Here is a 13659-nt window from a genome sequence, read left to right as displayed (position 1 = left end):
AGAGGAGGGGGGCAAAGGAGGTGAGGGGGTGGGGGCAGAAAGTCGAAAGCAGACAACTGAACATTGCAAGAGAGCAGGAAAGGAGGTGAAAGGAGACAATTTTAGAGAAGAAAATTTTTTGGTTGCTACCCGGATTCGAACCCGGGACCTTTGAATGAGAGGCCAACACCTTAACCTCTAGGCCACGAGAGCCCCCGTACGGGTCTTACGGCATTCCCAATACAATAAGGTCATAGAAGTGCTGAGAGTAGATGTGTCACAAGAAAGAAACATACACAAAAAACGGAGGAGGAGAGAAAAGGACGATAGATGTTTTACAGGAAAGGAGGAGAAAACCACACCAGAGCACCTGCCAACCACCCATGTTTGTTTGTTTGTTTCAGTACAGAGTAGCAGATCAACACATTAACAACCACTTTGTGCCGAGAAGCGGTAAGACAGGCAGACAAAAATAACAGAGGGAAAGTAAAGAAGTAGGACCTATCAGTAGTGCACTCCATCTACCTGCACAAGACCTCAGACACACAGTGGTTTGTTTTTTTCAATAATTTTTTAAAGTACGAGTTTTACAGCAATTGCAAAACAATTAGGTCATATAAGTGCCGAAGATTAAAGGTGTTTCAAGAGAGTAACATACACAAAATAGAAGGAGGGGAGATGAGGACGATAGATGTTTGATAGGAAAGAAGGAGTAAACCACATGAGAGAACCTGCCAATCACACAGTGTAAACATTATAAACAGCACATAGCCTCATAATGTAAGACAGGGTTATTCTACACACAGACAAAATCTCTCACCACAGACCACACACACAGCTCAAGACTTCAGACAGAAATTAAACATACAGACAAATAAAAACTTTTCAAGTGCAGACCACGCACAACTCACAACTTGAGACCCACAGTCGACTCAAAGACAGACAAAACTGCACATTCAACACATTCACATCTCTCCCACACATAGGCCAACGTACACACACACACACTTTATTCCAAGAACAACCCCGTACCACACAAATGTAGCCTTCCTCATCTTCTGCCGGCCATCTGAGCTGTGTTAGAGCTGCTCTCCGGTAAGAAAAGCAGACAGAAACAACAGAGGGAAAGTAAAGAGGTAGGAGCCACCAGCGGTTCACTCCAACCATCCGCTAGTTTCAGTTTTAGTAGAGGTTTTACACTGCGCTGGCAGGTACATAAGGTCATATGAGCACCAGAAGATTGGAGGTGTTACAAGAGAGTAACAAACATAAAAAAGAAGGAGAGAATAGGACGATAAATGTTTAATAGTAAAGAAGAAGCAAACCACACCAGAGCACCCGCCAACCACCCACGAACCATCCGCACAAGACCTCAGACACACAGTATAAAAATCACAAACAGAATACAGCTCAAGACCAAAGACACAGATGCAGCCTTCCTCACCTTCTGCCAGCCATCTGAGCTGTGTTTGAGCTGCTCTCCTCCGTCCCTTGACCCTTGGGCAGCGCTGTCGACTGACCCCCACAGAACAGGCACAGGAAGATCCTGGTGGTTGACCGCAAGAAGAACATACATCAGTCGAGATATTTCGGAGACAGGTGGGAGGGAGGGAGGCAGGGAGAGGGAGAGAGAGAGAGAGAGAGAGAGAGAGAGAGAGAGAGGGAGAGAGAGAGTGGTGGAGGGAGAGAGAGAGAGAGAGAGGGAGAGAGAGAGAGAGAGAGTGGTGGAGGGAGAGAGAGAGAGGGAGAGAGAGAGAGAGGGAGAGGGAGGGAGGGAGAGAGAGAGAGAGAGAGAGAGAGAGAGAGAGAGAGAGAAGGAGAGAGAGAGAGACAGACAGAGAGAGAGAGACAGAGAGAGAGAGAGAGAGAGAGAGAGAGAGAGAGAGAGAGAGGGAGGGAGAGAGTGGAGAGAGGGAGAGAGAAAAAAAAAAAAAGAAACAGAAATCAATTGGAAGAAAATATACTGCTGAAAAGGGGAAAGCAAAAAGCATCAGGAAACTTTTCAATACATCCAAATAACTTGATATACGATACCAGATGAGATATGTGAGGTGTGCTCACAAAATGAGTTACTTCTCCGATTTTAGCCTTATGAAAATTAATACATCAACTTTATAGGTGGAGTTTGTACAATTTGTAATAAAAAATATATAAATAAATAATAAAAAGACATGGTAGACTAGAACAAAATGGCATCAATTAGAATCTATAAATCTGACGGCAGTGTCGATTTTTGGCCGATATCTCCATTCTTGGACAGCGAGAAGTAACTCATTTTGTCAGCTCGCCTCACATACCTATATTCCTTAGTCAGCAGTCAAACATACATTAACCGCCACATGCCTCACAGGCATACATACATACAGCTCTATACACACCAGTGGCCATTAAACTAAAGAGAACAATTTAAAAACAAGGATGCCCTTGGACTTTTGCAAAAATAACTGAAATGTTTTTCGAGATTGAGTGAGCAAGGCAAGACCTCGCCCCTACATTTCAAATGGACCTAAACATCCGGTTGATCAGGCACATTTATGCACATTTTGATACAGTGAGTGTACTTCCGTTGATTAAAAATATGGATCCTCGTGCCACTCCGTCCGTATATGAAACAAAACAGAAAATCGGCTTACTGCACAACCACTTTTGCTTGGTTAACAAAGAATGAATCCGAATCCGATAAGCGGAAAACGGATTTAAGAACGGATGGTGTCCAAAACAACGAAAAAAATGGCATCCCTGTAAAAAAGTACACATGATTAGATCTTCTGATTTTGTATTCTTTCACAAAAATGTATAGAAATTCTTTCAAGACCAAGTGAATGTAGAGAAAGTGAAGACAGACAAGTGACAGGTATTTAACAGATGTAGGCCTACAAGAGTCATATATGACAGGCGTACAATAGTCATGTCGCAGACACACTACAGTCAAGTGACATGACATTCATACAACAGTCATGTGACAGACATACAACAGTCATGTGACAGACATACAACAGTCATGTGACAGACGTACACTACACAGACAGACAACAGTCATGTGACAGACGTACACTACACAGACATACAACAGTCTTGTGACAGACGTACACTACACAGACAGACAACAGTCATTTAACAGACGTACTTCTTGGCCTTGGAGCTGTTGGGAAAGTCGACCACCAGCCCGCCGGTGAACCCTGCTTTCATGGCTTGCTGAGTCAGCATCTCCAGCTGGGGGAAGACGGGAACATGTTACCATGTTAAAACGTATTTTACAGCACTTTCAGCACAGTTAGTTTAGTTTAGTTTTAGTAAGAGTTTTACGGCACTTGCAACACAATAAGGTCATATAAGTGGTGAAGATTAGAGGTGTTACAAGAAAGTAACAAACAAAAAAAAGAGGGAGCGAAGATAAAGACGATAGACGTTAGACAGGACAGAAGAAGCAAACCACACCAGAGCACCCGACAACCACCCACATTTATTTAGTTAACCAAGCACCGAGCACAAAGAGTTGTGCTGAGTACACCACAGAGGTCAGGGGTCACTCACCTGGTCACTGTTCTCCGGGTACAGCTGGAACACAGCGCGGGAGCCTCGTCTCTGTGGATGGACCAGGACAATTAACAGACGTGAACACATCGCAACAACAAATGGTCGCTTTTAAGCCTATCCATACGTCGTGTTTTACTATCGTATCCATACGACGTGGGGAACTCTGTGCCACCACTTAACCTTATCCGTACGTTGTGTTTTACTATCGTATCCATACGACGTGGGGAACTCTGTGCCACCACTTTCAAAGAGGAAATTTACTCGTTAATCCGATCCGCACGCTTTGCATAGCTGTCTGTCAAAATGATTTTTTGAGAAATACTGAAAGTTTCAAAGAGATTTTTGTACTAGAAGTATTCTAAAATATGAAAAATACAACCCAGGGATACAAAATGACCGCAGGGCGTACATAGAGGGTTAAGCACAAGGGGGCTATCCCTAAAAATGCTGTTTTGAGAAAATCGAAGTTAAAGCTTTTGCCCCTCAGTTTCTTTAAAAGACAAGGAGAGTTTTCTCTATAACCTAACAAATATACACACCAATGGAACCAAACTTCTCCTATAGGTAGGGCAAAGCCCACCCTTAGTTAAGGTCAACATTTCTGGAAACCTCCGAATTCTTGTCCTTAAAAGCAACCAAATGTAGGATAGAAATATAAAAAATTTAAACAAAACAATAAAAACACCCGAAATATTACAGGGACTAACATACTGAGGAGCCAAACAAATTCCCAGACTGCCAGATAAATTTGGACCAACGATACAATCCAAGTCCACAGGTCACCAGATTATTTTTTTTGTTTCAGTAAGTGTTTTACGGCACTTGCAACACAATAAGGTCATATAAGTGTCAAAGATTAGAGGTGTTACAAGAGAGTAACAAACACAAAAAGAAAGAGGGGAGATAAAGACGATAGATGTTTGATAGGAAAGAAGAAGCAAACCACACCAGAGCACCCGCCAACCACCCACAGAGATAATTTGGAGGGGGGTGGGGGTGGGGTGGTTAGGGGATGAATGAACTTATATCACTTTTGACAGTATTTATAAGCTGCTTTCTATCATATTTCATATTTTAAATAAATTTATTTTCACATGAATAAAAATTGAGAACTATCACGACATTTTTGAGAGTAGCCTGTAAGTGTATCATGGAACTTCTCTTTCTTTCATTGAGCTCCTTTTAGTTTTAGTAAGAGTTTTATGGCACTTGCAACACAATAAGGTCATATAAGAGCTGAAGATTAGAGGTGTTACAAGAGAGAAACAAACATGAAAAGGAGGAGAGAGAAGGACGATAGATGTTTGATAGGAAAGAAGGAGAAGATGAGCGCCTTTCACAGATCACATAGACAATGAACGTTCCAGACGTACACGCTTTTTGATTCACTGACCATACGATGAAGGAATCACAAAAACAGTAGCAGAGGGAGAGATAAAGGGGCAGAATGAACAAAAAAGCGAACGAGTGAAAAGAATGATGAAGACAGGGTAGAAAAAGACAAAAAGATGGTGAAAAGGAAAGAATGCAGGATGAAGAGAAGGATGACAACTTTTAAATTGTGTGTTACATGGGTTTTATTCAGGCCATTTTCTTCAAAAGTTAGTTTCCAGTCATAGACATTTTTACTGCTAGTAAAAGCAGGGATGTAGACAGGTTTAAAAAAAATAAAAATCTGGAAAATATGTGGTGCACACGCACTGACTGCAATAAGAATATAGTGAGACTAAATTATAGAAAATTCGTTCTTTCCCTCCATCACAACAAATAATCTCTATTTAGTATATATAATATGTTAAATATGTATTGTTTATAGTAGACTTTTGATAAAAGCTGGGGCCCAAATGGCAAGTCGGCTGGAAAAAAAAAGCCAGAAGATTTACATCCCTGTAAAAGACAGACCATGGAAAAACTAAGTAACTACTAATACTTGATAGGTGTAACATACAATATAGATTTGTTATCAAACACAGCAACAAAATCAGTCTATGATTATTGAAAATTACAATGTGGCGTCAGTGGCCTCGTGGTTAGGCTCTCGGACTCGCAACCGTAAGGTCGCGGGTTCCAATCTCGTCAGGGGCCCGACGCTGTGTTCTTGGGAAAGATACTTTACACAAATTTTCCTCACTTCACACAGGTGGAAATGGATACCCAGCTATAGACAGTGAAAGATCTTGTCAGTTTGATAGTGTTTGAGCGCGTGAAATCCGCAGCTTGCTCTGTATTCTTCCCGGGAAGCTGAGAATATTTCAGAGTGTTCTATGGTCTGCTGGGGTAATAATATAATGTAAAGTGCATAGAGCCTGCTGCTGAGCGGGGATATGCGCTATACAAATGCTATTTATTATTATTAAAATGATCTTCTTAACAAGACCCAGCCCCCCCCCCCCCAACACATACACATAACAAGTAGGCTACAGCTTTTCCTACCATGACGGCATAGAGTGTTCTGAAGAAGACTTGCATTCTCTTGGCTGGAGAGTGATACTTCTTGTCTGCGTTGCATAACCACTGTAGTGCTGAGATACTGCGAGGAGCATAGAACAGACAGTCACGTTGGAAAAATTATTGGAAAACTTTCAGGTTTGTGTGCATGCACTTGTGGAAATATTCATCCTCTCCAAAACAAACTCGCGCAGAAACATGTGACTAAAAAGATATTTGACCTTAAAACTCAACACAAAAGCCTCCTAACACTAACGTCAAAAGTCAATAACCAGCTGTTTCGGAACAATACTAAAAAAGACCACCGCTGCTTGCAGGTCATTTCTGGAAAACAAATCATCATCACTTCTCGAATGTTACAATAATCAGTCATCTTTCTATAAATAAAAAAAGGTCATCCCAGCTTGTACATCACCCTGAATATTTCAGTGTATTTATCGTATAACTTGAAATGCACACTCAGTAACCCTCAGGTCTGGCCACCGACACTTACCTGATAACTCCGTCAAACGTCCCTGGGCGGAATGGCAGTCCATAGCCCATGTCTCCCAGGATCAGATCTCCCTCCACCTCTCTCTCCACAGCCACATCTAGGGAGAGGGGGAGAGTAAGAAAAATATATCAGGACTTAACACTTACACTACTGCAGGCAAAGTCGCAAGGCCGTAGTAAGCGCTTACTACCGCTGGCGCCACACTAATCATAATTAAACAACGAATGGACGCACTGTGCAGAAGTAAATACCAAAGGAAGACACTCTATATAACAGCTTAATAGTCAATGAGCCTCTAATTGTGTTTCTTGGGCTGCCAAGGTTTTTTTTTAATTAAAAAAATTCTACAACGGTTTCAGCGTTCTAAACTGGTGTGGTACTTGGAGGTTTTTACTGTATGAGCCTTTGGTACTGTAAGTGTTAAGTGTACAAGACTATACATACGGAATAAGTTTTTCAGAGAGTTTTACACTAGCTAGGCAGACATACATATACACATTCACAGGGCCAAAGGCTCCTGGAACTAAAAAAAAAGAACCCCCAAAACCAGGAGTTCCAAACATAAGCTGAAAACAAGAGAGCTTATTTTACTTTTACGAAGAGTTTTAAAAAAAAGTTTTTTCAAGAGTTTTACGGCACTTGCAACACAATAAGGTCATATAAGTGTCGAAGATTAGAGATGTTACAAGAGAGTAACAAACATAAAATGAGAAGGAGGAGAGATTCAGATGATAGTCGTTTGATAGGAAAGAAGGAGCAAACCACACCAGAGCTCCTGTCAAACACCCACACTCCTGAAGACCAGGAGTTCCACACATAAATTGAAAACAAGAGAGCTTTCTTTAATTTTATGAAGAGTTTTACAGCACTTACAACACAATAAAGTCATATCAGTGCCAAAGATTAGAGATGATATAAGAGAGTGACAAACATAAAAAAGAAGGAGGAAGAGATAAGGGCGATAGACGATAGGATGATAGAAAAGAAAGAACAAACCACACCAGAGCATCTGCCAACTACCCACAAGGAGGAGAGATAAGGACGATAGATGACAGAAAGGAAAGGACCAAATCACCCACAAACAAGAGAGCTGTTGGTGCATTGGGTAAGAAAAAGTTCTTCTGATTGCTGGTACTTATTTCGCATTATGACCATTGATCTGTTAACAGGCTTGCCAACTTTTGAGATACTGAATTCTGGAATTTTGATTGCTCCTGAGCACCACGGACACACATTTCTGCGATAGGCTACTAAAAAAACCCCCCACCAACACCACAAAAACAGCTCAAACAAACCAGTGGAGAAACGGAGAGAGAGAGAGAGAGAGAGAGAGAGAGAGAGAGAGAGAGAGAGAGAGAGAGAGAGAGAGAGAGAGAGAGAGAGATGAGAATGTAACAGTACAATTACTACACATACCCCATCGTCCTCAGCATTTCTATGCCTTTGAGTTCAAGAAAAAATAATAATTTATAATAATTTGGGGGGGGGGGGGGGGGACTATGATGGAAATTCTGGAATTTCCTGAAAAATTCAGGAAGGTTGGCAAGCCTGTGTTAACAATTTTGAAACAAAGCCCAAACAAAAACTAATCTAAAATCCCCAACACATTATTTATTCTTTAAGGCAGGCACCCATAAAAATGGAATGTTAGCACAAACTGAGCCCCAAGTCTCAGTTGATCTGTTGTTTTTGTTGTCACAGAAACAATCATATTGGCCTACACTGCTGTAAGCCGCCAAAAAGCCTTTCATTTTGGCGCCAACATTTTTTATTTCCTACATCGAAAGCTTGATCAGTTACCCTACTTGAGAGAAAAAAATCAAATTGAAATTGCGGTTAGTTTTTTAAAATAAATTAGAATTTAAATTTCGGAATGACTCTATTTCTGAATCATTACGTTTGACAAAAACTCTTTTTCTAGAAACTGCTCTAAAGAAAAAAAGGCGTTTTGTCAGCTTGCGGCAGTACAGTAGAGCCGGCACTAAAGGCCACCTATCCAAGACAATGATCTGTAAAATCAACCACTTTCCTCCTTGCACTTTTTCAAACATAATAAAGTCACTGTCCTTGAGGACCACCTGTCTAAGATGACCATCCTTGACAATTTTAGTTTTAGTAAGAGTTAGGTCATATAAGTGCCAAAGATTAGAGGCGCGTTATAAGAGTGTAACAAACACAAAAAAAGAAGTAGGAGAGATCTGGACGATAAAGTTTTCGTTTAATTTTAGTAGAGGCTTTACGGCGCTCGAAACTGCATATAAGGCCATATGAGCGCCAAAAGATCAGAGGTGTGACAAGAGAGTAACAAACATAAAAATGAAGAAGGGGAGATAAGGAAGATAGATGTTTCATAGGAAAGAAGAAGCAAACCACACCAGAGCACCCGCCAACCACCCACCGATAGATGTTTGATAAGAAAGAGAAGAAGCAAACCACACCAACCATCCACAGACACACATATGAGACTAAACACTGCAACAAGCCAGAAAAGTAAATGCCACAACAACAGAGACTGATGGACAAAAAAAGCACAGATAACTAAGCGACAACTGGCACAGTCTCTGAGCCTTACTGAGCATGCTGGAGCTGATGTCGATGCCGACCCATGTGTGATCTGCTTCCGTGAGAACATCGCCACTCAAACCGGACCCACATCTGGAGCACGGAGAGGAAAAAAGGAAAACATTAAACATTTAATATGAAAATGCAATATTATGTGAGACAAGATTAACATGAAAAAAAAACCCCCACAAAAAAAAAATTAAAAGTTTTGATACCCCCTCCTGCCCCACTAAATAAAAAGAAGTACAGCTATAAAGTTAAAAATAAACAAACTATCAAGATGAACAAAGAAAATTAAACCTTTTTGTAAAAAAGCTAAAAAGAAAAAGCAAAGAAATCATAGAAGTGTTCTAGTCTCTGTTCTCTTTTAGCAGACCTCAACACTTATCCTTTTAGTTTTAGTAAGAGTTTTATGACACTTGCAACACAATAAGGTCATATAAGTGCCGAAGATTAAAGGTGTTACAAAGAGAGTAATAAACATAAAAGAGAAGGAGAGATCAGGACGATAGATTATTGTTTGATAAGAAAGAAGGAGCAAACTCAGAGATGCCAACCCGCCAGGATAGATGTTAGGGAGATGAGCCAAAATTTTTCGGGAGAAATGAAAAAAAAAAGGGGAGATTTCACAATCGCATGTTTCCGTAAATATTATGCTAAGAATTTAACCCCCAAAAAAGGAGATTATAATGCATTAAATTTTATTTACCAATATTATGTAAAGTTCTTGATCTATCCGTTTAGATTAAAGATGAATTATTAACACTACTTGTGTTGCCAAAGGGCCATACATGTAGCAGTTGATTTTTACGGTTATTATCACTTAGGAAGGTAGTAAAAGTACACTGTAGGCCTACAAACAAATCTCTCATTTCTCAGCTACAATAAATAGGAGGGTCATGGTCACAAGGTTATAAAAATGAAATCTCTGCTTTTAAACACTTCCTTATAATATACACATACTTGTTGAAGGTTCTATATAAAACACTATTTACAAGAATCCATCGCTTTCAATTGCAAGGAGCTTGTGAAAGCTGCTTAGTAGTGGCAGCCTTGCACCTTTCCAGCCTATTTTGACAATCGATATTGTATTGATGGGTATTGAAATTCCAGGTGTCAAAGTGCATGGAAAAAAAAGGAAAACAACTCTGTCAACAGCTCTTAAATATTTGAATTTTTTTTGGGTTGCTTCCCTTGACATGTTATCAGAACTTTGGCTAAATTTCCATTGGTGACAGTTATTTCTTTGAGACTTCTCTCGGCTTGCAGTCAAAATTGGGAAAAAATAAGGAAAATCGGGAGATTCAGGCAATGGCCGGGGGATCGGTAGACCGACTCATTTTTCGGGAGTCTACTGCATCAATCGTAGGATTGGCATCTCTGCAACCACACCAGAGCACCCACCAACCACCCACTACACTTACCCAATATCCAGCACGTAGCATGATTCGTCATCTGGTAAGGCCAACAATTCAAGCGCTCTCTCTGACAACTTCTCTTGGATCTCTATCATTCGAGTGCTGGAAGGAAATTATCACATTTGAAGATTTCAAAATCTGAACTCAGATCCAAAGTACAGGAAACACACCTTTACTATATATACTATCATATTATTGTTAAAACAAATAAATGCCTAAGGGAAAAAAAAAAAGCAAAATAAAGAGTGGCACAATTCTTATTCAGAAACCCTAACATAAATCTATTGAATTGCACATTAATTACACACCGAGTACTCAACAACATCAAGAACAGGATATCTCCCCACAGAGACTTTGAATTTAATTTGCAAACGTGTTTTAAATTTAAATAACCCTTATGGTAAACATAAAAACAGAGTCGGCCTAACAGTTATAAACAAACATTTTGACTTTGGAGAGTCTGCAACTACAGCATCTTAATTCATAACATTCACATACTTGCTTGTGTATTTTGCTGCTTCTGTTTCATTGTAAAACTGAAAAGAGAGAAAACATATTGGATTAAGCCTAAATAAAACATTTTAACGTATAAACACCATTCATCTTGGTTGCAACATTCAGATGAAAGAACGAGAGCAACTTATGATAATGATCTGAAACCCAAGGACTAAAAATAAGTCAGTTGTAAGTAAATACGCCTAATTTAAATAAATCAAAATTAAATAATTATTTTGGAGTGTCTACGTACCCGGTAACTGGGCACGCAGTCTCAGCATCTACGTACACGGTAACTGGGTGTTTAGTTTTGGCGGCCTCTGAGCTATGTGCACGGTTAATACTTCCCTCCCTTCATGACCTTGACTTCTTTCATTTTTTCCCCGTTTTTCTATTGTATTTATTTGTATCCAGGTTCACATAAAACTTTGAACCCAAATAATGGAACACACTCGTCCTGTTTCCTCATAGACAACTGTCAAGCCAAAAAAAGCAACACACTCAAAGCAACCCCCCCCCCAACAACAACAAACCCCCAACAAAAAACACACCAAAGTTGTTCATTTATTTTTTTCTTATTCCTTTATCCTCAATTAGTTGAAGTATCACGGCACACAAGTGTAAAAAAAATACCCCCACCCACTCCCCTCAGTCGTCCCACATAGAGGTTAAGTCCTAAAAAACACCTCGACCAACGCGACCAATGGGAATGAACTTTGTGTTGACCTCGACAACTGACGGTCCCCGACACACACGTTAGGCCTACTCACACGTAGGAGGTCATGTCGCTTGATGCTAATGCAACAAGCATTTGACAGGTCTTGATGATGGGCCCAAGTAACCAGAACTCGGACAAAGCTTTCTTTTAAAGCAACGGAAGAAAAACGAATAGATTCTTTTAAGGCCTATGTCATAATTGTTAAAGTAATCAGGCCATCATTGGAGAATTCTCGGTAACAAAAGCGAAAGAAGTCAGTGTCATGAAGAGAGTGAAGCATTATTTACTTTTCACCTAGCTCAAGGGCAAGACATGCGATTAAAAGTAAAAGTAGAAATGATGCAAATTATTTTTAGGTAAGGCGCCCATCTTGTTTGATGTCAGACCAGGATACCCCTCCGATCACGTGACTACATCTAAGTATAGACAACCGCACGGCACCAAAGATGGAAGTGTCTATGTATCTATATTATGCTTAATCTACACCATTTTCTCGGAAGTTCTGATAGCTGATTTGATAGCGCGTCTGCGTTTGATGTCGAGCAATGACTTTTGGAGCGGTTCGATTCCGGTCCCGGACAGTTTTTTTTTCTCTTTTCCTCCTCCCGACTGACCAACAGTTCCATAAATTATAGGCCTAATTTGTAGAGTTGCTTTGACTTTGAAGTTGTTGTTTATTTTAAAAAATGTATTAGTGATTAAACATGCAGGAGGGGGGGGGGGGGTTGGTAGATCTAAATTTAGATATCTAGATCTAGATCTAGAACTAGATCTAGATATTATCTAGTCCTCCTGCGTCTTTACGGCAATTTTCGTGCGGTCTTCCATCATGTCCAGGTAGGCCTAATAGATCTAGATCTAGATCTAGGCTAGAAAATCCGAAATGTTACCGAAAACACGTCGTTCCATGTGGGTATCCCAGGAAGTGATGACATCACATTACTAAAATTAGCAGCCAATCAGAAAGATGCGTCATTTCTAAGTTTAACGGCATGTAAGGGCAAGGGGCCCCCGAAAATAAGCACCCGGTTACTGTGTGCGTAGATACTGAAACTACGTGCCGGGTTATCGTGTGTAATTGTTTATAATCAGTAACATTATTCATTATTAGAACTTGGTCGTGACATACAGTCATATAGACAGTGATACAGTTCATACACAAACATGGCATGGTGAGCCTGAGCCTGCTGCTCTTGAAGTATGACTTCATCAGTCAGCTTAATTTCCTTTCACACAGTGTGGACGGACAGAAGGCTGACTCAACTCAGACTGAAGTAAAATTGCCATGAATGAAGGATTACAAAAAAGGTGAAGGCATTGAAATTGAAAGTAGAGATGGAACGATAGTAACAATACAACATGTTTACATCAATAACAAAACATTATTGTGGACTGTTGAAATGACATGTTATGCTGATTTATGTCATATAGTTGACTCCCATGTCATACATTTATCAAAAAATTAACAGAGTTTTACAATTTGTTAAATCAAAAATCATTTTACAATTTCTATTCACATATTTGACAGCGATGAGAACTCAAAACTCACTATTTCAGGAGGAGCTTGATGCTCTGGTCGTCCGGAGGCTGCCATCTTGAATATAGAAAAGAACGACTGCCCAGAAACAACATCCGGCGTGGAGAATTCTTAAAAAGATGTCGCAATGTGTTTGGGGAATGAACCAAATAAGTGTTGGTATTCGTTTGTGTTCTTTAGTTTTTATTAGTAAAGTCCAGGATAGGTAATCACGTTTACGTGTCACCTGGGACATAGACTCTTGATTCTTGATTAAGGTTGTTGCAGAGATATACACTGTTTTCTGCATTTTAAAAATATATGTCGTTATTATATTATTAGGCCCTCTTCACCCTGCGGGGAGAAATGAAGCGAGTGATCCTGCCTTAAATTTGTTTAAATTATCACTTTCAAAACTATTGTAAATGAGCATATAGGATAAAAATTTTACAAAATTGACCAACCAGACAAACAAACTGAAAAAGTTTCGGAC

General features: G+C 39.9%; 1 protein-coding gene across 1 annotated transcript in view; it reads right to left on the bottom strand.

Moving 5' to 3' along the window:
- LOC101861863 (probable 18S rRNA (guanine-N(7))-methyltransferase) overlaps positions 1 to 13272 on the bottom strand; it is a gene marked incomplete in the record, with an annotated part of 22953 nt that extends 9681 nt beyond the window's left edge. The window contains 9 exon segments of the mRNA XM_005112540.3: positions 1424 to 1525; positions 3107 to 3192; positions 3514 to 3564; positions 5950 to 6046; positions 6458 to 6554; positions 9030 to 9112; positions 10444 to 10539; positions 10936 to 10973; positions 13200 to 13272. Coding sequence (XP_005112597.2) covers positions 1424 to 1525; positions 3107 to 3192; positions 3514 to 3564; positions 5950 to 6046; positions 6458 to 6554; positions 9030 to 9112; positions 10444 to 10539; positions 10936 to 10973; positions 13200 to 13244 — 695 coding nt within the window.
- Between the last annotated feature and the right edge of the window lie 387 nt (positions 13273 to 13659).

This window comes from Aplysia californica, unplaced genomic scaffold (genome assembly GCF_000002075.1).
Source record: "Aplysia californica isolate F4 #8 unplaced genomic scaffold, AplCal3.0 scaffold01314, whole genome shotgun sequence".
NCBI lineage: Eukaryota > Metazoa > Mollusca > Gastropoda > Aplysiida > Aplysiidae > Aplysia > Aplysia californica.
This window is presented reverse-complemented; position numbering and strand designations above follow the sequence as displayed.